The following is a 27,385-nucleotide window of genomic DNA, read 5'->3' as shown; positions in this document are numbered from 1 at the left end:
CCCCTGAGAAGGGGAGACCCGAGCAAGGGCAGGAGGGACGTGGGAAAGCTGGCCATGAGCATCTGGGCAGAGGGCTGAGCAGTGCAAAGCCCCAGAGTAAGGAGTGTGCCATGCAAGCAGAGACAGCAAGGGTGCCAAGTGGCTGGTGTGGAGTGGGCAAGGGGAAAGGAGAAGTCAGAGAAGGAACACAGGAGCAACAGATCAAGGGGAGCCCCAGGGGCCACTGCAAAGGCTCTTCTGACTTTAGCGAAAGGGTAAACATGACACTAGGAACAGGTATTATTGCATCTTGATTCACAATCTTTCAAATCAGTCAGGAGGAAAATCATACTCTGATTACTCAAGTCAAGAATTCTCCCACTGACCAATTTCTCACCAAAATTTTTACATTTTTTAAATATTTCTGGCTAATGTGAATTAGTTCATCCTCAAAATTTATTCCGTCTATAAGCTGAACTTGATATAAATCTAAAACCTTAAGTGCTTTAGTCATTAAAGTCACCTCAAGGTAGGATTGGTTTTATAAAGGACTGAAATTCATTTCCCGACAGCACAGACTAGGACCAGACCTTACCCTCCCTTTAACCCACACATAGGTCACGTGGTAGCGCTATTACACTCAGTGGCTGCAACTCTGGGACAGGAAATACAAAACTTTACTATGCTATGCCTCCTTTAAAATTTAAAATAAAAATAATACTGAATCCTACAGAATTCTGTACTACAATATACAGTGTCTGCTTCATTAATTCATTTGCTCAACAAATATTTACCTTTGTGCCAGGAACTGCTCTAACAGATGGAAATAAAGCAGTAAACAAATCAGACAAAAATCTTGCCCTCACTGAGCTTATATATTATGTGAGGAGAGAGACAATTTTTTTAAAATTTGAAAATGTGCTATGTCCACTGGTGACAAGTACTGATGGAAAAAATAATAAAGGAGGAATAAGGGGTGGGGTGGGGGAGCTGGGGCTGAAACTGAAATGTAATCTGGTAAAGCCGCACAAGAAAGTGACATTCAAGTAAAGACTGGTGCTTCCCAGGTGTCTTGGTGGTAAAGAATCTGCCTGCAATGCGGGAAACGTGGGTTCAATCCCTGGGTCAGAAAGATCCCCTGGAGAAGGAAATGGCAACCCATTCTGGTATTCTTGCCTGGGAAATCCCACGGACGGAGGAGGCCAGCGGGCTATGGTGCATGGCATCCAAGAGTCAGAGACGACTTAGCAACTACACAACAAGAAAGCAAGGGAAGCCGGCCAGGCGGTGATGACGACGAAAAGCATCTCGCACTGAGGGAGCCACAAGCACAAAGGCCGAGGGCCAGTGCCTGCCCAGCACACCAAGGAGGCTGGTGCAGCTGGCAGAGCGCGTACTGGCTGACACCAGACGCCTAAGAGGGCCAGGTGCGGCCATCACGTCCAGGACACAGGCCACTGTGAGGACTAACTCTGAATCTCAGTGAGGTGGGAAATCATGGCAATGTTTGGAGCAGAGGAGTGGTATGCTCTGATTGAGGTTTTCAAAGGACCACTCTGGTAGACGCGTCAAACAGACTTCGGGGGCAAGGCAGAAACCGCTACCAGGAGAGCGTGGCTACTGGAATAACCAACGCCTGCCTTCATGCTACTGACCAGTGAGAATGGCAAGCTTTTAAAAACTGATTTTAAGCCACCCAAGAGAGGGATACAGAATAACAGGAGGTTTTTCCAACCTTTTTTTTTTTTAACTTTATACAAGCTATCCACTCCCAAAAAAACAAGTCTCCAGTGCCAAGTCGAAACAATCAATATTAGTGACAGATGGTCTAGGAAACATGCTAATCATCTCTTACTCTAGATTTTCTAAGCTCTATCTCACGGCAAGTTAATTCACCAGGAAATGAAACATTTGAGCTCATTTATTCCAAAGGCCTTTATAAAACACCTCCAGTATATGTGCTGGGCAATGTGCTGGGGCTACAAATATAAACACAAATAAAATGCAACCTTTGGCTTCAAGAAGCTGCACTTAGCTTCATGCAGAAACACCATCACACAGTTAGGATTTAATATTAGACCATCAGCTTCAAACAAGGATCAATAAAAAGCTCGCCAGGTAAAGAATGTTTCTGAATTCTTCTTAATAAATAAAAACCATTTATTAAAGAAAGTGAGCAGTTGCAGACATCTACAAGATCAAACTTTATTGGTTTCATGGTGGGGAAAAAAGTGCCTCTTCCAGTGATGGAAGTTTTTAAGCCATTAAGAGCTATGAAACTCCTGTGTCCCCTTTTTCACTGAGTGGCAGGAAGTTCAAAAGAAAAGTATAAACTGGATTACGTAACTACCTATTGTGGGAGGCAGTAATTCTCAAATCCTGGCTACACATCATGATTACCGGTAGAACTGTGAAACACTAACGGCCCTATTTCACAGAGCCCCAGTGCCTTATGTTTTAATCCTGCACAGGCAGCTGTGAAGTGCAATCTGGACCACTGGTCTATATACATCATCCCTCCGTATCGTCTGGGGATTGGTTCCTCCACCCTCTTAGAAAGCAAAACCCACTCAAGTCCCTTACATAGAATGGCACAGTATTTGCATATAGTCTATGTACATCCTCCCATATACTTTAAATCATATCTAGATTATCTATAATAATACAATGCAAATACTATGTAAACAGCTGTTCACATGGCAAATATAAGTTTCACCTTTCGGAATTTTCTGGAAACTTTTTCCAAGTATCTTTGATCCACAGTTAGTTGAATTCACAGTTGACTGAACCTGTGGATGCAGAACCAATGGATATAGAGGTCAACTGTGTTCTGGCGCATCTTCCTTTCCTCATTAAGTCAATCATTTTCAATTAAGGGCTCTATTACATACAACTCTGTTGCATCAGAAAATTTTAATAAAAGCCTCCTTCATTTTAGAAGTTGGGTAAAAAATATAAAGTAGTGAATGAATGCTTCAGAAGGACTCCCCCAGCCCCACCCCACCCAAATCACCTTTTTCCCATCCCACCCCAGGCCAAAAACCTTCATTCATATTTCAAACTTATTTGAAATTAAGAAATAATTACATATTTGGTATAAATAGCTTCCTGCCTGTCTACAATAAGTCAAAGAATAAAATCAACTAGAAGATAATCAGTCAACAAGAACTTCATCACCTCTTTTGCTAAATTGTATCAATATTTTGAAAGCAATACATCTACAGACAATTCTCTTACAAATGAGCCAGCTAATCAGAAGTTGATTAATGCATCTGATGAGTATGAAGAAATCATAGGAAAAATAAAATATAGAATCTTGAGTTTATATACCCTTCCCAACAATATACAGGGTCTCTTTCATATATTCACTTCATTTTATCCCCACAAATCCTACAGTTGAGACAGAACTGTGAGGATGACCACAGGAATGAATGCAGAGTTACTACCAATACCATTTACCATAAACTAGTGAGAAGCAGGAAGGTTTCCTCTGACTTCCTGTTAGGGACACCCAATCAATCTCCTGGGAAAAGGCAATGGCACCCCACTCCAGTACTCTTGCCTGGAAGGCTGCAGTCCATGGGGTCGCTGAGGGTCGGACACAACTGAGCGACTTCACTTTTCATTTTCATGTATTGGAGAAGGAAATGGCACCCCACTCCAGTGTTATTGCCTGGAGAATCCCAGGGACGGGGAAGCCTGGTGAGCTGCCGTCTATGGGGTCGCACAGAGTCGGACACGACTGAAGTGACTTAGCAGCAGCACCAGTGAGAAGCAGGAAGGTTTCCTCTGACTTCCTGTTAGGGACACCTAATCAATCTCCTGGGCTTCCCTTGTGGCTCAGCTGGTAAAGAATCCATTTGCAAGGCGTGAGACCTGGGTTCGATCCCTGGGTTGGGAAGATCCCCTGGAGAATAGAAAAGCTACCACTCCAGTATTGTGGCCTGGAAAATTTCATGGACATTATAGTCATAGGGTTTCCAAGAGTTGGACACGACTGAGCGACTTTCACTTTCACGTTTCAATCAATCTTCCTAGTTTCACTTAAAGAAATGACACCATGCGTGTCAATACAAGTATGAAAACTAATCATGGCTGTTATGAATACCCTCAGCAACACTAACAAGTTAGTTAGTGTTAGTCACTCAGTCATGTCCAGCTCTTTGTGACCCCATGGACTGCAGCCCGCCAGGCTCCTCTGTCCACAGAATTCTCCAGGCAAGAATACTGGAGTGGGTTGCCATGCCCTCTTCCAGGGGATCTTCCCGACTCAGGGACTGAACAAAGGTTTCCAGCATTGCAGGAAGATTCTTCACTATCTGAGTCAAATATAAAACAACAAATCATGCAAATTTAGAAGTGAACTCCCATAGATAATGATCCTATCAATTCATAGGTTTATGCCTGAAAAACATTAAGCTAAACTCAAAGAAACATTAAGCTAAACTTAGGACTGTGACACAATCTTTAGAAGCAATTGTCATACTAGTCATGTTTTCACACCTAAGCTGCGAAGAACTAGGTGAAGACTCAAACTTCTAACTTGGAAAAATAAAGTAGATTATCTTCATAGGAGAAAAATTTCCTCCTACTCAGATTTTTTAAACTTGTATTAAAAGTGATTAACATTAGATTTTTGTAAAAAGTTTTAGTACAGTGAATAAAATGTTTAAAATACAGTATCAGATGTACTTCAACTTTTATTTCCTTTAAATGACATCCACAAGTTCTAAAAGAGGAACACTAGCGGCAGAACTAAATTTAACCGAGAACACGCAGTGTGGTGCAGTCTAAAACACAAGCCCCAGACACCTCACGGCCACCACTTCCCCCCAGAAGGAACAATTTCACGTGGTTTCTGCTGTGCACTTCTCCTTCCAACTTCTGATGTAGTGGTTAAAAGATCCAAATAGTTCTCCATGAATCAACTGTGAAGAAGACCCTACAGTAATACCTGGAAAACTCCTTGCTTTGCCCAGACGAAGGCATCAACTCAAAGAAAGGGGCAAGCTTGAAGATGCGGAATTCAAAGGGAGGTAGCACCTAGCTCCTTGATCCATAAGCTCTACAAAAAAGAGCTAAAAGGAATGCTTCTTTATGTAAAGAAAACACTACAAATTTTCTAAAATTAGAAATTCTGAACTATACTGCTAATTTTTAAAATAACATTTAGCACACTTTGACAGTCTTGTTAAATGACAGATCTCCCATCAGTTCTGCTATTGGGCGGGGGGCGGGGGGGGGGGGGGGGTGGTGGCGTGGCGGCAAAATTAACTACCAAACTTTGGGCATGGTAATTCTCCAGGTGTTCACTATTAAATCTCTACAGGATAGCGACTGAACAACATCCTTCCTTGTACATTCTTGCAGCAGGGCTCCAAGGAAGACTATTTCTAAAAGCTCTAAAGGAAATTAAGATGACCAAACAGTCACAGTAAATCAGAATAGGGCTACAGTCATTAAAAAATTCTGCATAAAAACATAATAAACTTTTCAGAATCCCAGAGAAGGGTTTTTCTATGCAACACACAAAATAAAACACACAGGCCTAAAGAAAATTGATAAATTTGACAAAATAAAAACTCTCCACAGATTAAAAACACCATAAACAAATTCAAAAGACAAATGAAAAATATCTACAGAATATGTGACAAAAGACTAATTTTCTCAGCACATATTAAGAATCCTATAGATTATAAGAAAGACAAAAACCCAACAGAAAAATGGCAAAGTGACAGAGAGAGGCAAATTCATAGAAAAGGAAATACAAATAACCTTAAGAAAAAAATTAGAGGAATTAGCAAATGCATACAAAGTAAAAAAGTGATCTAATGAACTCCTATGTACACATCACCCAGTTTCAACAATTATTCACATACCACCAGCTGGTGTACCAATTCATAGCCCCTCCCAAGAGTATTTCAAAGTACACCTCAAATATAATACTTCATATGTAAGAAGTATTTACTTCTAACAGGGACCTTCTAAAAATACAGCCACATTAACATTGTCACACCTAACAAAATAACAATTCCTTAATATCACTTAATAAATAAATGTTCAAATATCCCCAAATGTCTCCAAAAAAAAGTCTTCCTATAGTTGATTTTCTAGTCACTATAACTGGCTGATATGTCTCTGAATCTCTTAAGCAGACAAGTACCACCTCCCTTTTTTTTTCTTTCCCTTGTTGGTGCTCCACACTTTGGATTTTGCTGATTATCTTTTAATTGTCAAACTTTACCCCTGTAAATTTTGTTACTGTGATTGCTAAAACTGCTCTATCTCTGGTGTCTGCCTTTCAGCAAGAGACCACCAGAACACACCTAGTCCTGTGAGTTGGAACACACACCCACGGAACAGTGGGGCATCTCAGTAAGAGAACGTTGTAAAGAACTCCCTGGGGGTACAGTGGATAGGAATCAGCCTGCCAATGCAGGAGACATGGGATCGATCCCTGGTCCAGGAAGATGCCACATGCTGAGGGCAACTAAAGCCTGCACACTGCAATTACTGGAGTGCTCCGCAATGAAGGGCAGTCTCTGCCCACCACTAGAGGAAAGCCTGTCCGCAGCAACAAAGACCCAGTGCAACCAAAAGTAAACTAATTAATCTAAAAAAAAAAAAAACAACAATCTGTGACAGGATTTGGGTTTTATTTGGGTAAGCCGGGGGAGGGTCTAGGAGGGAAGCTTCCCTGATAGCTCAGTTGGTAAAGAATCCACTGACAGTGGAGGAGACCCCGGTTTGATTCCTGGGTCGAGAAGGTCCCCTGGAGAAGGGAAAGGCTACCCACGCCGGTATTCTGGCTTGGGAGAATTCCACAGACTGTACAGTCCATGGGGTCACAGAGTCAACACAACTGAGTGACTTTCACTTTTCAGGGAAGAAATGGCACCCCACTCCAGTACTCTTGCCTGGAAAATCCCATGGACGGAGGAGCCTGATAGGCTGCAGTCCATGGGGTCGCTAAGAGTTGGACACAACTGAGCGACTTCACTTTCACTTTTCACTTTCATGCATTGGAGAAGGAAATGGCAGCCCACTCCAGCGTTCTTGCCTGGAGAATCCCGGGGACAGGGAAGCCTGGTGGGCTGCCGTCTCTGGGGTCGCGAAGAGTTGGACACGACTGAAGTGACTAAGCAGCAGAGTTTCTCTAAACTGGATGCAATTAGAAAGCAGGGGGGTTCTATGTTGGGTATCTCAATAAATCTTATTTGGGAGGAGACAAGAACAAAGTGATAATTGGTAAAGAAGCTGTGGTCACTCATTCTAGCCAAATATTCTGTGGATGGCAGCAACTCCGGCTTTGTTTGTGCTTTGTCTCGTTTTTTGTGCTCTCAGAGAAACCTGGTTTGAGGCGTTCCGTGAGGCTGGCTGCTGAGCTGGAGGACACAGGGCCACCTGTGCCCCAGGCCAGCTCCTGACGCCGGGCCAGTCCTCTCGCTTTTCTTTTGCCCTCGACAATGAAGCCCTTCCAGCTGGCCACCCTGTCCCTCTGACTCGACCCCAAGAGCGCTGGATATTTTTCTGGTCTCACAACCTGGGACAGTACGTCAACAGGGCCAAGAATAAAAAAATATGGATTTCAAGTATAGTTTTTTGTAAAAAAAAAAATGCCTCTTTTGCTAACTAACAGAAGCAGTGAGAGAGTAGAGTGCATACTGCAGAGTCATTTGCAAAATGAAAAGTTTTTAGGTGGTAAAATATTTGCTTTAATGACTAAGAATATAAACGTCATAAAAATAGTATAAAACACAAAACAGAAACGTATCCATGTTACTACAAATACACAGCCTACTGTTAAAAGAAGGATGACTTCCAAAGATCAAGAGGACAAAAGTAACAAAATGTAGAACTCGCCAGAAAAAAGCTTTTAGTTGCGGTTGACTAATACAAAACATGACAAAAATTCAGCTGGAAAAACTTGATGTGATAAACTACTGCAGAATATATGATAAAACAGTTAAGAAAATACTGTATAAAAATAGCACGAAGAGACTATCTTCTAGATTCCACTGAAAAACGCTGAAGATTCTAAAGTCAGTTTCTTCTGCAACCTCAGCATCTGGATGATGGCATTTTTGTTACCATTCCTTACTGAGTGGTCCAGATAAACTCAAGTACTCAAAAATCTACATGCAAAAGAAAAGTGAAAGTCTCAGCACTGAGTGGAGTTAAGAGCACCAGACCATACCTCCTTGCACACCTCTCACAATGCCTGTGACACTATCACCATGAGTTGCATATGTGCTGTGCTTGTTTGATGTATTTTATGAGGATATGAAGTCAGGGAGTCTATCTTACCCCAGTATCCCTTGAGTCTAACGTATCACTTGGTGAGAAACCAACAGCCATTTCCTAAAACTAGGCTGAATGAAGTCATGGTCCAGGGCCACCTGCTACGAACTGAGACAAGGCCCAACTTCTCCAGGTCCTTTTCCTTAACTAAAATGGCCTGAGTTAAAGTTTAACCCCGTGCTTTACCTACTGGCTTCTAAGGGAAGAAGCATGGTTCATTTTAGAAGTAGGATGAACTACAAAAGGATCTATTCCAATAACCAGGAGATGTATATTTTCCATTCTAAGGTATTTCACAGTTACATATTTTGCCAATGGAATCTGTTGCCAAGAGAATGCAAAAGGGCTAGAGAACCTTCTTGACCTGCCTGCTCACTTCAGGAAAAATAAATGGTCCCTGAACAAAAGGAAAGAAATATAAAGGAAGAAAAATCGAGGGAAAAATGTTTCTAGTTGCAAATACATCAAGGTGATTCAAGGTGAACATTAGAAGGTTAATGAACTCAATAAGAAAAAGGCAACCAATTTAAAAACACACAAAGGATTTAAACAGACATTTCTCCAAAACAGATAAACAACTGGCCAAGAAGCACACAAAAAGATACTTGACCTCATTAGTCATTAAGAGAAATAAAAATCAAAACTGCAATGAGATACTACTTCCTACATAAAAAACCACCAGAACTGGTGAAGATTTGGAGAGACCTGAACCCTCAAACAACTGCTAGTAAAAATGTAAAAAGATGCAGTCAGTTTGGAAAACAGTTTGGCAATTCCTAAAAAGAAGTTAAACAGAGTTTCCACGTCACCCAGCAGTTCCAAGGGTAGTATATACTCAGGAAAAATGAAAAACGCGTACACATAAAAAATCTGTGCATAACTGTTCACAGCAGCATTACTCATAATAGTCCACGAGTAGAAACAACTCAAGTGTTCTTCGACGGATGAATGGATAAATGTGACATACCCATACACTGGGATCTTATTGAGCAATAAAAAGAAACAAAGCAGATTCTGCTATAACACAGATGAACTTTAAAAACATGCTAGGCCAAAGAAGATGCTCACAAAACACTACATATTGTATGACTTCAATCATGTAAAATTTCAAAACCAGGTAAATTTGTAGAGACAAAAGCAGATTAGTAGTTTCTTAGAGCTCTAGGGGGTGCTTCCCAGGTGGTTCAGTGGTAAAGAATCTGCTTGCCAATGTAGGAGATGCAGGAGACACAGGTTTCACCCCTGGGTCGGGAAGATTCCCTGGAGGAGGAAATGGCAACCCACTCCAGTGCCTAGAAAATCCCATGGACAGAGGAACCTGGTGGGTTACAATCAATGAGATCACAAAGAGTCGGACAGGACTCAGCAACCCTGAGCATGCACACAGGATTCTGGGGAGCATGGGAGACAATGAAGACTGACTGCTAGTTAGTTGGTGGGGGAGTTCTCTTAGGGTTGATGGAAATATTCTAAGATGAGATGATGGTGGTGGTTACATCCTGTGGCTATACTAACACTGAACAATACCCTTTGAGTGAGCTATATGATAAATTGAACTGTATCTCAATAATGCCTTTTTTTTTTTTCTATCACAGGTGGCATTGGGGATCTTAGTTCCCCGACCAGGGACTGAACCCGTACCCCTGCACTGGGAGCGCAGAGTCTTAACCACTGGATTGTGAGGGAAGTCCCAATAAAATTTTAAAAAAAAAAGTTAATGACAGGGAAAATGTGATATCAAGAATGACAAAGGAAGAGGAGTTATGACATTCTGCATAAAGAAACTATACTTTCTGAATGAAGGACAGAAATCACCCCAACACAGGCTACCAAGAACACTGAGGAACCAGCTAAAGGCAGATTTTGCTATGTCACCAGCGTGGTTCCTGACCGCTTCACTGAAGGGCACCAGTACAGTACACAGCTATTTGCAGGAACTGCCACATGGGAGAGAGAATCCACTGAGACCATAACTCATTTGATCACGAATGACTTCTGCTGATCCCTGAAACTCTACATTGTTATCTGTGGTTCTTAGGAGTTCAAGTAGGAAACCGAAGGAAAGGTCAAAGGAAATGAAAAGCTATGTCTATGTGAAGGACGTTCACCTGAAACTGGTGTCCTGAACCACAGCTTACCAACACAGGGCGGCGAGCTCCTGGCAAGGGACAGACTACAGCAAGATCAAGAGAACACGTGCGGGGCGAGGACCTGACACCGTGATGAAGAAAGTTGTCTTTCACCAGTAGCTTAGATGAAAAACTAGATGGCAGGCTCACCACAGCTGGCGATCACATTAAGCTGGGGGAGATCAGGGACACATTAGGTCCCGGAAACCAGATTCATGCAGATTCTTACAAGCCTAAATAAAACTGCACACTGGGCAGAATGATTCAACAAACCAGAGCCAGAAGGAAGACCAGAAACATTTCATTTAGGCCCTTCATACTGCAGCTGAAGCTGAGGCCAGACAGTTTTAATAACGTGCCCAAGTTCAGAAGGTGCGTTAAAGGTAGATGAAGGCTGAGAATCCAAGAATGCTAACTCTCAGGCTGGGGCTCACCTGATCCAGGGCTACCTGCTACCAGCTGTGGAGATAAGCAAACGGGGAGAAAAGGAAACTTGGCCCTCACCTCACCACACACCAAAAAATCAGTTCCTGGAGACTGAGACCTAAATGTGAAAGGTCAAAGGATAAAACTGCTTGAAGATAACACAAGAAAACATCTTCAAAACCACAGAGTAGCAAAACTTTGTGAACAAGACACAGAAAACACTAGTCAAAAAGGAAAAGACCTGTAAACGGAAATTGATTAAAATTTAGAATTTCAGTTCATCTAAAGACACAAGAGTGAAATGGCATGCCACAGGATGGAAAGAGATTTTTACAATTCATATTTTCAACAAAGACTTCATATCCAGAATACATAAAAACCCCAACATTTCAATAAGGAAAAAAAAAAAAGACAAGACTATTTGTTTAAAATGGGCAAATGACACTTGAATTGGAGAAGGCAATGGCAACCCACTCCAGTCTTCTCGCCTGGAGAATCCCAGGGATGGGGGAGCCTGGTGGGCTGCTGTCGATGGGGTCGCACAGAGTGGGACACGACTGACGTGACTTAGCAGCAGCAGACACTTGAATAGGCACTTTATAAAACAAGATATTTAAAAGCCTAATAGCAAATGAAAAGGTGCTCAAGTCACCAGTTAACAAAAAAATGTCAATTAAACCACAATGAGATCTTCAACACAACCACAGAATTGTTTAAAAAAAAGAAAAATGTAATGTTTAACCGATAGTACCAAGCGCAGGTCAAGCTGAAGAGCAATGGGAACTGTGTTTTCTGGTAGAGGCATGAACTGGTACACACTGTGGAAAACCGGCAGTACCTATCAAAGCTAAAGATACACACACACCGGGACTAGCAATTCTCCTCTTAGTATACGCAACTAAAATGAATACAAACGTGAACCAGAGATAGAACAAGAATGACTTCAGCAGCATTATTCAAAACTTCTCCAAAGTAGAAACTATTCCAATATCCATCTACAACAGAATGGATAAATTAGTCTACAATTTATGGTGCTTTTTAAAAATTGTCACAGAACTTTTGACACACCTTTCTTAAGATGTGAGGTCTAAGTTCCTTCCCCTTGAATCCAGGCAGACCTGTGTCCATTTCAACCAGTAGAGTACAGTGGAAGTGACGCTGTGTGACCTCAGGATGAGTCACTCTCAGCAAGCTTCCAGTGGGACCCAGTCCACATGCTTGAAGAGCCAAAGGCCCCGTGGAGGACCTGGAGCCAGGGCACAGCCACCTTCAGAGCAACCACTATACCAGTGACCACCTCTCCGTCTCAAAGGAAATCTCTGCTTCTGGATACAGACGATGACCTTCCTCTGGTTAAAGACCATCATCGGCCCCGTTACACCCTTTCCAGCAGCAATACCTGAACACTATCCAAACGATCTACTCAAAAGTTGCAAAGAAGCAAAGCAAGTTTCAAGTAGAAGTCTTTGCCTCCATTCTAACTGTTTTAGATATACCAGTGGAAAAACAAATAGCCTCTTTCAAAAAAAAAACAAAATGTAAGTGCTCCAGTCAACAATCCCAGATGGTCCTGGTCTTCATGACATCCCAGCCAAAGCACCATACATGTGAGTAAGGGAACCCTGAAACAACAGGGCAAGCTGTCCTAACCAAATTCCAAATCCATGAGCACAGTAATATGGTTGTTGTTTAACTCCCACTAAGTTTGGTGTTAGGTAGTAGTCAATAACCAAAAAACTCATGTATTACACAATAACAGTTAACCAGAATTAGAGAGTACTACCAACACACACAACATACTATATGCAGCATGAATGAATCTCAGATGTGCGTGTGCTCACTCAGTCATGTCCAACTCTGTGACTATAGCCCACCAGGCTCCTCTGTCCATGGGATTTTTCATGCTAGAATACTGGAGTGGGTTGCCATGCCCTCCTCCAAGGGATCCCAACCCAGGGATCGAACCCAGGTCTCCCACACTGAAGGCAGATTCTTTACCGTCTAAGCCACCAGGGAGTGTATGAAGGTAAAATAAAGAGTAACTCTAGGTGTTCAGGCATAACTGACTAGGTAATACCATTAACTGAACAGTTAAACCATGGGGCAAATAAAGACAGGAGCAGAAAGCAGGGACGATGTCCTGTTCATTTGGTATTCAAGGATCTACCCCAGTATTTAACACACAGTCTCTCCAGCTTCCAAGATAAACTCATTTTCACCCTACTTTTTTTAGCCCACCCCTTCCTGGTCTGTCGCCTCCTTTGTGTCCAGCTGCCTCTTAACATCAGGATTCCCAGGTTTCCACCTCCAGTTCCCCTTTCAGACACATGCACATGGACACACGCACGCACACAAACACACACCTCTCCCCCGTATTTTCACTCTCAGCTGACAGCGTCATTAGCACCTACTTGCTCTTTTACGCTAAAACTTCAGAGTTGACCAAGAATTTGGATTGCAGTTAGCTAAATTAAAAAAACAAAAAATTAACAGGATAAGCAGAAGTTATCATGCTTAAACACCAAAACTAATGCATAAAAACAGGCTAAAGAAGACATGGCTTAAATACATCTAAGGGTTTTACTCAACTCTAGGTTCAACATATCATGTGGTCATTAAGAGGATACAGCTGATAATAAAGGATACAGCTGAAAGCATGTAGATGATGAAAGGTAATCTTTCCTATCCTAATACAAAAGTGTTGTATCTAAAGTAAGGGATGCAACTCAATTTTTTTTTTTAATTTATCAAGCCCTGCATGGAGTACTGCATTCAATTTTAAGCACTACCATTTAAAAAAATAAAAATAAATTAAATCAAAGGAAAGTCACTAATGTGGTGAAATGACATGAAATCAAGACTTGTAAGAAACAGTTAATGAACTAGATGATGTTTCAACTCAAAAAGACTGAGAAGACTTGATGACCATTTTCAAGTATTTGAAAGACCATAATACGAAACAGGAATTGAGCTTGTCCTACATGTCTCCAAAAGACAGAACTGAGTAGGAAAAACAAAGATTTCCACTCAACCTAAGAAAGTACCTACTAACAGTCAATACTTCATTAAGAACAGCAGAGAGCAGTGGTTCTCAAACAGGGACAATTCTGTGCCCCCTGGCCAGGGATGATGAACACCCAACAATTCAGAGAACCCCCCAACACAGCAAAGGACAACTCATCTAAAATGTCACCAGTTCCATGACTGAATAACCCTTTTCTAAAGGTAGTGAGCTCCCTGTTGTTGGAGGCATTCCATTATAGACTAAACAATGTGATGATATCCAATACATGACTTTCAAGAATGGTATTAATAGGAAATGAGTGGAAAAAAGATTTCCCTGTTTCAGTAACTCTCCAGAGAAAAATGCCCTCAGGTATATTACAGCAATGATGATGATGATACACGCTTATTGAACACATACAGGGGACCAGTCATTACACCAAGCAATTCACTGTACATGTTTCACAGGCCATTCTCACAACCACCCTATGTAACAGCTATTATTTCATCTTGATGTGATGGTAAAATTAGCTTACCCTGATGTCACACAGCCATCAGTCTGTGAACTCCGGTCTACCTGACTCCAATCAATTATGTACATCACTGTCCAAACCATAAATACCTATGGCTTCAGAGCTTCTTTACACGAGAAAAAAAATGCAACAGTATATATTCTAGAAGTATTGGGACCATGTCTGAACAGTTTTGTACTCACTGCAAACCAAGTTGGCTAGGAAAAAAAGAAAAGGATTATTTGAAGTAGTCCTGGGATGAAGGAGAGGACAATTATCCTGATTGTCCCCAATTGCCTACTTCTGTAAGTGCCAAGAAGCTCTTACATACCCATGGAATCTCAGTCAGAGGCTGAGATTAATGATGACATCCCTTTATCCATAGGCGTGAACGCTCAGGATGGACAGACGTTTGAACATCCCCGACTGGGAATCCTGCCCTTAACAAATACACTAGATGCAGATACATGGTTTCTTGGCTGCCTCTACCCACGCCCATCTGTCAGGATGGCAGTGTGCCTGCTCACATGTTGGTCAAACTGTCACTAGGGCATAGGTGCCAAGCAATGATAGTTTTAAATGGGCAGCTTGCATAGCACTGTAAGAGCTTGCTCTTCCGCAGAAAAAAAAAAATTCCGTTTTAATACTGAAGGGTTGCGATCATGAGTGAAATAGTCTTGGTCAATCTAAACATTTCAGTGGGAAAAAGATCTAGACTTGTAGAAAACAATCAGACCAAGAAAATTAAATCAAAGAGAAAAACTGCTCTGAAGGCAAATAAGTGATCGCAGGAAAGCTTCTCACACTGCCAATCTTTCATTAATACATGTCACGGTAATCTCTTATGCAGTAAAATCCTTTGCTCAACAAGTCATCACTGATGTTTTATAAAAATGGGATGATACGCTTTTCCATGTTCTAAATTAAAAAGTAGAAATGCATGGATATTTAGCAGTTTGATGTTACAAAAGTTCTATTTGTTGAGAAGCTATTTTTTTTAAATGACAGAAGTCTAATCTACATCTAAGATAATCTTTTAAAACGCACAAGAGAAGGCAGAAACCAAACGAGATTCCCAAAGGTGAACAGAAAAAGAAATATAATTTGTTCAGGGAAAGAAATCAAGAACAGGAAGTGGTTGTTAAGAAAACAGAAACTGAGTATTTCTGGTCACAAATTAATAAATTAGGACTCGGGGGCTGTCACCCGTCACATCCCCAACTATAAGAAAAATGTTCCTAGATTACATCTAGGCTTCCTATTCCCTCTCTAAAGACCCTTCCATTACTGGCAGGAAGCATCTAATGTTCTCACTGCCTGGAAAGTCCTTCCTCAGACTAAAACCCTAATCTTGCCATCTGAGCTGTCTGTCCTTGCTCAGTCCTCGGTGACTCTGAAGAACAGCTGGTCATCACCACTCTCGGTGTAGTTCTTCAAATACAAGTATCAGGACGTTCTGATTAAATAACCCCTGAGTCTGCTCTTAGCCGTGATAAATAAAAGAGATTCCATTAACTTTTTCTCATTGGACCAATTCATCAACTCTTTTATGTTTTCATCATTTCAGCTGCTCATCTCTTGGACTCCTTTTAGGCCTGATAAGAACTGTCACCAAAGTCAACAATGAGCCAACACACACAACTTACTAAAGGAAGCGTTGATGTGAAGGAGTTAGAAGGTCCAGCAGAGTTCTCAGGAGCCATCACTAGGGAGAAAAGTCTGAAAAAGTGGCCAAAGTCTAAAATCTACCAAAACCCTTCTGAGAAATACAAAGGACTTAGTTATAAAGTAACAACACTGTCAGGGTCATGGCTGTATCCTCTTCTTCCTACTAACCTAGCACTGCCATCTGAGTGCTTGCTTAGTAACTCAGTCATGTCCAACTCTTTGTGACACCATGGACTGTAGCCCGCCAGGCTCCTCTGTCCATGGGATTCTGCAGGCAAGAATACTGAAGTGGGTTGCCATGCCCTCCTCCAGGGGATCTTCCCAACCCAGGAATTGAACCCGCGTCTCTTATGTCTCCTGCACTGGCAGGCAGGTTCTTTACCACTAGCACCACCTGGGAAGCCCCATCACTGCCATACATACCCCTAAAAAAAGTCTCTCGAAGACTATTTCTACCATATCCTTCTTCCTGCTCCAGAACCTACAGTACCTTCTAGCAGTCAATAAACTGATTAAAAACTGGCCAGCAGTTTCCTAGACACATGAATGAATTATCCTCCCCCAATGTCCCTCCCTCTCCTTCACTTCCATGACACCCCAAAACAGCCAGTTCTTATTTTCTCTAGGACCTAAATTTGCTCATGCTATTCTCTAAAATGTTTTCCCACTTCCTCTCAAATCTATACATATTTTTTTCAAGACTCAAGCCATGAGCCTTTATACCTTCAGACATCTGTATTAATTTCCATACTTAATTGCTTATTCATTTTGTTTGCAGTTTACAGCCAACGGATTTTTGATAAAGATTTAAAAAAAAAAAAAAAGACTCAATGGAGAAAGCATAGTCTTCTCAACAAATGGTTCTGGAACAAGCAGACACCCATACACAAAAGGAAAAGAAAAGAAAAAGACCTAAAAGTCATACTCCGTGCACAAATTAACCCGAAATGGATTCATTGATCTAAATGTAAGACATAAAATTGTTAAGCACTTCGAAGAAAACTTGGAACATCTACCTGACCTATGGTTCGGTAGAGTTCTGAGACATGCATGACACCAAAAACGATCCATACGTTGGTAAGTTGGACTTCATGAAAATTAAAACCTTCTGTGCTGCAGAAGACACTGTAAGAGAATGAAAAGACAAGCCACAGACTGAGAGAATACATTTACAAATCACGTATCTGGCAAAGGACTTGTATTCAGAATATATAAAGAATGCTCTAAATTCAACAGTAAGAAAGCAAATTAGAAAACGGGAAAATGATTTGAACAAAGTAAGATATGACTATGTGGGAAAGAAAAAATATTTCCTCTACCATTCTAGGTTCTTTTGCTACTGCATCAATTAAACTGGCCTAAGACAAATTAACAGGAGAAAAACAAATTTAATTGTACCTCCACAAAAATATGGGCCCCAAGGGCAGGGCAGGCCGTGGAGGCTTATTTGCCATCCTGAGCAGAGGAAGGGGACAGGGGGCGGGGACTTCAAAGAGGAGGAAGGTAACTCAGACATGTGATCAGATGTTTGTTATTAGATGCCACACAGTTAGGCCTTTCAGTTAAAAGTTATCTCTGGTAACAGCTCTCTCTGAACCAGGCTCCTTATCTAAACTAACTTGTCAGTTGAAGTGAAGTGAAGTCGCTCAGTCGTGCCCGACTCTTTGTGACCCCATGGACTGTAGCCTACAGGCTCCTCCGTCCATGGGATTTTCTAGGCATGAATACTGGAGTGGGGTGCCATTTCCTTCTCCAAATCTGTCAGTTGAGGGGGCAGTAAAAAGCTCCGGAATCTTATGGGTCTTCACTCTCTTTGGCTTAAAGTAATCCACTTGCCATAATGATACATTTTGTGGAGGCTTGTTCTGAACCACTTCAAAGGACAAGCATATGGAAAGATGTTGAACATCATTAGCCATTAGGAAAATGCAAATTAAAGCCATTCTGAAGTACCAATACACACCTATTAAAATGGCTAACATAAAAAATACTGCTAACACCAAATGCTGGTAAAAATGTGGAGAAATTGATCACTCATATAGTGATGACAGGACTGTAAGATGGTACAGCTCTGGGAAAGCTTGCAGTTTCTTAGTGAATAAAGTCTATACTTACTCCTACAACCCAACATCATGGAGCATAATAGTGATCAAAATTAGGAAACTCACTGATACAGTGTTAGTAACAAAAGTACTTATTCAAACTTCAGTTTTTACCGTGTGTGTGTGTGTGTGTGTGTGTGTGTGTGTGTGTATACACCTTGTGACATTTCATCGTATGTAAAGATAATTAAAACCATCACAATAACCAAGCCACAGAACTGTTCAATCACCCCCAAAGAAACTCCCTCAGGCTACCCCGCTATAGTAACATCATACTCCCAACCCTCACTGTGGCAAAACTGAGCTCTTCTCCACTACTGTAACTATATGGTTTCGGGAACGTTATACAAAGGAATGTTAATCACACAACCTTTTCACTCAGTACTGTGCCCCTAAACTCCATCCAAACTGTTGCTCGTGTCAGTAGTTTGCTCCTTTTTGTTATGATTTTGTTTCGTTTGCTCCTTTTCGTGTTCCATTATATGGCTAAACCTCATTTTATGTGACCATTTACCCACTGAAGGATGCATCGGCTGTCTCTGAGTTTTGGCTTTTATAAACGAAGCCACTAGAACATTTACATACAGGTCTTCATGTGAACATAAGCTTTTATTTTCTGAGGATAAATGCCCAGGGGTGTAACTGCTGGATCATGTGCGTGGTGTATGTTCAACTTTTTAAGAAACTGTCAAACTAAATCCCAGAGTGGCTGCACCATTTCACATGGGCTGCAACATGTGAAGTAATGCATTTGAAAGTCACAATTTCTACAATATTTTCTATGCTATGCTAAGTCACTTCAGTCATGTCCGACTCTGTGGGACCCCAAAGACGGCAGCCCACCAGGCTCCCCCGTCCCTGGGATTCTCCAGGCAAGACCACTTGAGTGGGCTGCCATTTCCTTCTCCAATGCATGAAAGTGAAAAGTGAAAGTGAAGTTGCTCAGTCCTGTCCAACTCTTAGCAACCCCATGGACTGCAGCCCACCAGGCTCCTCCATCCATGGGATTTTCCAAGCAAGAGTACTGGAGTGGGGTGCCATATAAAACCAGTAAGCAAGCCTCTTAAATGTTATAACCTGGCCTTGGGTTTTTTTTAATGCATTTCTAGAACTTTTTCCCTGATTCCCAAAAAAGACTTTTTTCCTTACTACCTCTAAAAAAGAATGCATAATTAGATATAATCTGTATGGTGATAGCTCTGCTACCATGTTAAATAGTAAATTTCAATAACAAGTGGAACAAAAGCAACAATTCCAGCAGAAACAGCAAAAGTTTGTTCCTGACAGTCTATGAAGACTGAAGGCTTAATGGCACTTTCTAACACGCCATGTGATCACAATGCATTTATACACAGCATTATCACACAATGGCATTTGTTCGGCTGTTATTAATACTTCGTAAGACAATTTGAGGAAAGCAATTAATCTGAAATAAAGCTGTAGTTATCTTAGCTCTAGGATTTCTAACTTCATGACTTTTTTAAAAATTTTGGATCTAACTGACAGAGATGATGGAGCCTCTCTGGGATTCCTGAAACAAGGAGCTAGCACTAAGACTATCCGCCCCAAACGTGAACAGCAGCAAGACCGGCAGTCTGCAAAGAGAAATAAATGCACAGAAGGAAACTATAAAGCCATGAAAAGTAAAAGATGGTGCTGCCCTTTGCCCACTGGCTTTCCAGTTCTCATTCAGACTGGGTACTAAGCTCTGTTAAGACAACTGTGTCCAGAACATTCCCAAATCTCAAATTAACAACCCTGCAACTTAATTACATGACTTCCATCTAGTGTATCTTCCCATTTAATACATACAGCTTCCTGATCAACACTTCAGACTATGTGTAGGTTTAATATTCACCCTAAACATTGGCAGTGCGGACAGCATCTCATTTTCAAATCGGAGATGGTTCCTTTCTCTTGGGTCAAAGACCCATGGAGAGACAGGACTAACTGCAAAGAATCATGGAAATCCATGTACCTCCATGAAGACTAAACAAACAATACAATTCAAACCAAGCTGACAAAGACACTGTGGCTAATAAAATTCTTGATAAATTTACCAATGAATGTTACTAGAAGTAGTTTCCTGTCATTAGTATTTATCAGTGAATATTAAAAATCAAACTCCAATTACAGGGGAAGGGCAGATTTCATACCTATCCACACTCTAGAGAGCTTTTCTTTCTTCAAGTGTTGTCCACATGTCATCCAGAAAAGAAGAGTAGAATGTGCTTGAGTTTGAGTTCAAAGATTTAAGATGACATTGGGAGAGATGAAGCACTGCAAGAAATTAGTTCAAAACAACAACCGTGGAATGTTGGGTACTTAAATATCACTCAGAAGCTAAGGGGGCAAGATATTAAAGGGCATGCCCTTCTTTACATCTTTTTTTTTTTAATTAATTTATTTTCATTGGAGGCTAATTACAATACTGTGGTGGTTTTCGCCATGCATCAACATGAATCTTCACATCTTTGTAAAGGCAAGTAAGAACATGTTCACAGGAATCTGGGTCAAAAGGGCCAAATGTATCACAGAGTGTGAGCACATCTAGGTCACACCACCCAGCTAACGCTGTAGCAGACTCCATCACTTTTCCGCATCATCCTTACACCTTGATTAAAAATTTCCTGTTTTCTACATTTTACCACAAACAGTATAGTTTTTCGAATGTGCCATACACACTTGACTTCTCGTGTGCTGGGTGCTAGATAACCAAAGTTCAAAACAATGACCTCTATTAGCTTAAAAGAAAAGTTGCTTCGACAAGACCCTCCAATCGCAAGAACAGATTCTGCCCCCGGCACAGCTCCTGACATAGAGCAGGCACAGGACGTCTGGTGAATAAACAAGTCCATCTCTGCTCACTCTGAAAAATAAACTCGGCAAACGTGCAAAATGTACTACCAGTCTGAAAAATATTCTCCAGGCCTATTCGGTAACCCATCCATTACGAAGAACAATTTCCATGAGAGCCTCAGTCACACACACAGAGGCAGCACTTAATTTCCATTAGGTTCAATGCCTGATCTATGAAGACACTAACATTTGCATAAATTCAGGAATCATCCTTCATTTTGATATAAGGTAAATTTTCAAGCTTTGCCTCATTTCCAGTAAGTTTTATTTACCAAATAAAAATACTTTCAAAGTTTTATTTTTTAAACCAAAATTCTATTCATAGCACATCATATCTTATTAGGGATGGCTTTAAGGAAAAATATGTATATAGTTGTCAAAATAAAAATCGTATTTTTCTTCCCAAGACATCTGGGACCCTCACTTACATTATTTATTATTATTTCACATTAGTTCTCAAAAAAAAAAGAAAAAGCCTGGCCTAATTAAGAAATTTAATTTTAGGGTCTGTCAACATTTTCAATGCACTACTATTAATTTTAAAATATACAACTTGCACCCTGGAATAAAACTTAACGTAAGCTTTCCACATAACCATCTCCTGGGCACTTACTAACTTATTATATGCCAGGTTCTACAAATGTTACATTCCTTCATTTTCTCATTTAACAAATATCCTCCCACAATTCTTGCTGTGCTTAACGTAAGCCATTACACTCTAAATCTGGTATTTGCACTAGACTGTTGTTGCTGTTTAGTCGCTAAGTCGCGTCTGACTCTGTGACCCCGTGGACTGTAGCCCACCAGGCTCCTCTGTCTACGGGATTTCCCAGGCAAGCACACTGGAGTGGGTTGTCATTTCCTTCTTCAGGGGATGTTCCCGACCCTGGGATCAAATCTGTGCCTACTTGGCAGGAGGATTCTCTACCCACCTGGAAGCCCTTTTGCATTAGATACTAGTATAATAAATGGACAGTAATGCTTAACACAACCAGTCCATTCTCAAGGAGATCAGCCCTGGGATTTCTGTGGAAGGAATGATGCTAAAGCTGAAACTCCAGTACTTTGGCCACCTCATGCGAAGAGCTGACTTACTGGAAAAGACTCTGATGCTGGGAGGGATTGGGGGCAGGAGGAGAAGGGGATGACAGAGGATGAGATGGCTGGATGGCATCACTGACTCGATGGACAGGAGTGTGAGTGAACTCCGGGAGTTGGTGACGGACAGGGAGGCCTGGCGTGCTTCGATTCATGGGGTCACAAAGAGTCGGACACGACTGAGCGACTGAACTGAACTCTTAACACAAGTTTACCGTCACCAGATTCAAGCTGGGTTACTATTATCCCAGAATCTGATGAACAATGTTGACATGACACAGCACCTGTAGCAGCTTCAGCAGAGAAGTTTGTGTTAAGTGACTACTGAATTCCCTTCTACAGACAGCTGATGAACATCATCTTATCTTGGAGGAGAAAATGGCAACCCAACCCACTCCAGTATTCTCCCTGGGAAATCCCACGGACAGAAGGGCCTGGGGAGCTACAGGCTGTGGGGGTCACAAAGAGTCGGACACAACTGAGGGACTAAACAACAACATAAAGAACCCCTGCTGCCCTCTGAGACTTCTTTAAAACTGGAGATTAAATTCTTCCCCAAAAGTATCACACTCCACATGTCAAGAAAAGTAAGGTGCCTTTATTCTGAACTCTTCAAAATAAATGCTGCCCTATTTATTTTTAACTCTTGCAAAGTTCAGACTCCACAGATGGGTAACTGCAGTTAAAATAGAAAGAAATCAAAAAACAGTAATTAATGAGGCTCTTCAACAGTTCCTTAAACGCACCACCCTCCCAACAGCAAAACTGGTTATTTCCAGGTTGTTCCAAGAAAAGGAGATTGCGAAGGGAGAGGAAGAGTCAACAACAAGCAAAAACAAAAAACAAAAAAGGCGGGGGTGGGGGGGAGTGAAAAATGGGTGGCCTCAACAGGAACGTCGTGTCTGCGTCCCCTTCCTCCCTCTCTCTCTCAACCCAGAGACTCTGATGCTTTTTGTCTAATTTAAATAAATGACCTATGAGTTTTGACACCGGAGCCAAAAATTATTCGAAAAAGGAAAAACTACTTGCTGTCCTTGAACATGGCTACATCAGCAAAGGGTGCCAACCCGTAGCTACGGAGGGGCAACAAAAAACCGTCAGAAGGATGCTAAAATCCCTTGTAAAACTCTCCTACAGAGCTTCACAGCCTTGAACCTTGCGGTCAAGTGCAAGCAAGCTCTTACCCGGCCTCAGCCCGACACCGACTGGTTAGAAACGCCTGGAACGCTACCCTCTGGGGAGAAGGCTCCTTCGCCCATCTCAGGTCTCAGGACCAACGTCACCTCCTGAGATGCTCTCCGTCACCCCTACCACTCCGGCCCACCGTCGCCTATCCTATTACTAGGGAGCTTTTCGGCATCTGCAAATGGTACTATTTGCTTCTACTCCGATTCCCCTGCAGAGTATGAGCTCCGAGAGGGAGGAAAGACCCCGGCGGTCCAGGCTGGCCTTACAAGGGCCATCTCCCAGACACGGCGCGAGTCTGACCGGCCTACGTGCCATCCAGAACGGGAAGCTGAGCCTCGGGCACCACCCCCGGCCGGTGCAGGAAACCCAGGGCCGCAGCGCGACCTGAGGGAGCCCCGGCGGGAGAGGACGCCGGCGCCGCGCCGACCGCCGCCCTCGACACCGCCCGAGGGCACGGCCGCCCGGCCGCCCCACGCTAGCCCAGCTCCCCGGCCGCCCCCTCCACAGTCCCCGTTCGGCGCCGGCGCCCTCGGACCGCTTAGCGCGCGGCCGCCCTACCCCAAGCCGCAGACCGTCGCCTTCTGCCCAGTACGAACTTCCCGCCGCTTTCGCCGACTCGCAACTCCGCGGCGGCGCCAGCCCCGTCACACCCTGCAGTATGGGGCATTCCCATTGGCTCAGGCGAGAGGGAGAGGCGGAGCGAGCGGGAACGCGCGGGATGGGCGGAGCCCGCGCTGGCTCCCGCCGGCCCCCGAGGAATGCCGGGAGCCACGGGCCGGCCCTCGCACTGCGTGCTGGGAAATGGAGTCTTTCACTGGCAAAGCGAGATCGTGTTGGCTCGGCCCCAGTGGGCCTCTGGGAAATGCGGTCTACAGTCTCTTGAATCCGTTCTTATGGTCAGATGCTGTATCCGTCAAAGCCCTAGGAACCGAAATAAATATCGCCCGTGTTCGCAGTAGCTTGATTTACTAAATAATGTGTTGAAAAGAGTTGGATGTAAAATATTCCCGTTTGGCCAAGTGGTGCTTCCATTTTTGCACCTTCTCGTCCACACCTGCATGCTTGTCACACAGCCGCTTGGTTCAGTATATTAGGGCCTGGCTCTGGAAGCAAACAGCTCGCGATCAAATCCCGGCTCCTCCACTCTCTAACTTTGTGAACTAAATGACTTAACCCCTATGAGTCTCAATATCTTGTTTTTGTCAGGATTAAATGAGATATCCTAGAGACAGTGCTTTGTCTGTAGTAGATGCTCAATAAAGAGCAGAGAGTATTATTCTCGCCACTCATAGCCACGCGTCTAAATCCTGTCTGTCAAAGCCTATATCCATGCCTACCTAATCTGTGTATTCCATCCGTAATTATCTTACGCCACAGTTTGCTTTGTAATTCTAATCAGCTGTCTAAGCCTTCGGTAATCCATATCCATGAGACAGTAACCTTATTTAGGGCAGCGGTGCTGTTCTAGGTCAGTGTCCCCAAAGTCATAGGCGGAGGGAGATTTACAGTGAAACTAATGAGGCTTAAGCACATGTCTCATCCAAAGCCTTCTGTTAACCATTTTAGTGGGTTTTTGTTTTTTGGGTTTTTTTTGTTTTTGGTTTTGGTTCTTTTTGCCAAGGTAAGATATTTTTGTATGATTTTCTTTAAGCAGACCCCCCAAATTGTGTGAACTTCGGACCTCACAGAACCTGGAATCCCTATTCACTGGACAGCGCAGTATTTTGCCTGTCGAGGTGCATTTGCCCCTCCAGATACCCTGCAAGGCTCCAGATGCTCCTCCAGCCTGCCCTCTGCCCCCTGAGCTGTCCAAGCCACTACCAGGTTCCTGGGCTCCAGGCTCCTGGAGGATTTGGCTGGTACGGAACCCCACAGAGGAGTGGAAGGAAAGAGAGCTGTTGCTGAAAGTAAGTATTCCCCTCAATCCTGGTTGGCAAGGTCCCCTGCAGTCGGCTGGGCCCTCAGCTGAAGGCCACTGCTGCCTGGCCCTCCTCTCCAGCTTGCAGTGACAGCCCCCTCCCTCTGTGCCTCAGACCTGCAGCTGATAACCCCAGGACCACTGCTGCGCCAAGGTTACTGCTCCATCCCCATGGTTCCCACCCTCACACTTTTGCCAGTAGTCTCATTGCAAATAAACCCTCTGCAGATAAACTCTGTTTTAAATGTGTCGTCTGCTTCTTGTGGAGACTCTGATGGAAACACATGCACAAGGCGAGCACTCAGTGAATACTTGTCAGCGAAGAGGTCTCAAGATTCACACATCTCACGGGTGTGGAATTCCCCAGCAAGAATCTGTGGCCAAAATCCACTGAGAGAAAGATAGTCTACATATGGACACACACATACGCACACACACACGTACACATGCGCAGACACACATATACACATATATACACATATGTGCACACACACATAGACACATATATACATACACATGTATACACACATACACATATTCACACACAGATACACACACACATACACACTAAGGAGTCTTGGAACAGGATTTATATGTCACACCATCACCATGTTCCCCTAACCTCACCATACATGTGCAAAGGGTCCCTCCTTTCACACCGGGTTGAAAACTGGCTGGCCTTGAAACACACTTAAATCAACAGGGCCTGGAATATTCCAAGGTGATAATGGAAGGTATTTATTCTGCAGCTCATGACTCCTTCACCCTCACTCAGATGACTTGCTGTTAAACAAAGCTTAGATCCAACCGCGCACCAAGGCAACTGACAACATCTTCGACACCACCCACAGGTGCTGAGATGTCCTACCAGTGCATGGCAGGACATCAGTCCACACTGCTATCACAGAGACTGTGTGTCTGACTGTGTGTCTACTGTAGGTACAGTTACAGCCCTGGGACACAGGGGCCCTCAAAGGATGTTTATGCATTGATACCTTGGTATCAAGATCAGGGTTCTGCAGAAGATGACCCATGAGGACTTGATGGATCTGGGCTTTAGGATTTAAGAATTGAACTTGAGAGGAAAAGTTCATGAGTATAGTCCTGCCATATAGTCAAAAATATGTATATCATCCAAACAAATGTTTGTTGTTGTTCAGTCACTAAGTCGTATCTGACTCTTTGCAACTCCATAGACTGCTCAAGTCGGTGATGCCATCCAACCATGTTATCCTCTGTCATGCTAAAATCATCCCCTTCTCCTCCTGCCCTCAATCTTTCCCAGCATCAGAATTTTTTTCCAGTGAGTCAGCTCTTCACACCAGGTGTGACCAGGAGTTAGACAAACCTCTGGGAACTCTGGGGTTTCCAATTTAATGATTGTTTACTGAGGTCTTACTATGTATTAGGCACTGCACTTTTTCACATGCACTATCTCCGTTCTTAAAGAGGAAAAAAAAAAAAAAAGCTTTACATGATTCCAGGCCGCCTGAATCTACTTCCAGCTTCCAAATTTTTTTTTTCCCTTTTACTGCCCCTTTATGCATAGCCTCAGTACATGAGGATACTTTCTAGAAGGAAATAATTTCAATGCTGTGATAGAGATTTATGGAAGATGCTGGCTTTTAGTTGGGTAAAGAGATTCTTGAACAATGGATCATGGTAGATAAAGCAAGGTGAGTCATGAGCGGGTTCGGCCTGATGAGTATATTTTTTTCCTCCTGCCTGGCAAGAGCAGACCAGCTGAAAATCTATGCATGGAATCTGTGTTGATTTGCCGCATAGTCAGGCTCTGGAGTGCCCTCCTTTATTTCCAGGCACTCTCCAACCCTGGTGACATGAGTATAAAGACACAGACGGGAACAGTAACACAGGGAACTTCGGGAAAGGGAGAGAAGATTGGTAGTAGCTAGATCATAACAGAAGCTCAGTCTGTGAAGTTCAAACAAGCATGACTGTCATTAGCAAGCAACACTGCCCTGGCAGGCTTCAGCAGATACTGGACCTAACAATGAGTCAGTTTATGAGTACTTGCCCTTGTTGTTTCCATCTATAGAATGGGCACAAGCATCCTGGACCAACCAGTTCTGCACCTCCCAAGGCCAATGAGAGGTAGACGAGGTTGTGTCTGAGAAGGGCTTTGATCTTCATGAAACAAAGCTGCTAGGGTGTCCTTGCTCAGTGTAGGCATCCTAACAACAA

The 27,385-nt window shown here is 42.8% G+C and overlaps 1 protein-coding gene across 13 annotated transcripts in view; it reads right to left on the bottom strand.

Annotated features, from left to right (window-relative positions):
* The window catches only part of VRK1 (VRK serine/threonine kinase 1), a 157,647-nt gene that overhangs the window by 60,093 nt on the left and 70,169 nt on the right, over positions 1-27,385 (bottom strand). For 2 of the 13 annotated variants that reach the window (XM_061395267.1, XM_061395268.1), the window contains exon 1: positions 23,824-23,931. The exons of 3 other annotated variants lie outside the window; for them this stretch is intronic. Coding sequence is in view for 5 of the 10 variants with exons in the window: in XM_061395270.1 (XP_061251254.1) it covers positions 17,035-17,089 (55 nt within the window). In the remaining 5 variants the exon portion in view is untranslated. Of the gene's footprint in view, positions 1-17,034; positions 17,144-20,276; positions 20,401-23,823; positions 23,932-27,385 lie in introns of those variants that run through there. 8 more of the 13 variants (XM_061395271.1, XM_061395270.1, XM_061395273.1 and 5 more) reach the window with 8 other exon arrangements.

This window comes from Bos javanicus, chromosome 21 (genome assembly GCF_032452875.1).
Source record: "Bos javanicus breed banteng chromosome 21, ARS-OSU_banteng_1.0, whole genome shotgun sequence".
Taxonomy (NCBI): Eukaryota; Metazoa; Chordata; class Mammalia; order Artiodactyla; family Bovidae; genus Bos; species Bos javanicus.
Note: the sequence above shows the minus strand (reverse complement) of the source record. Positions and strands in the feature narration are given on the sequence as shown.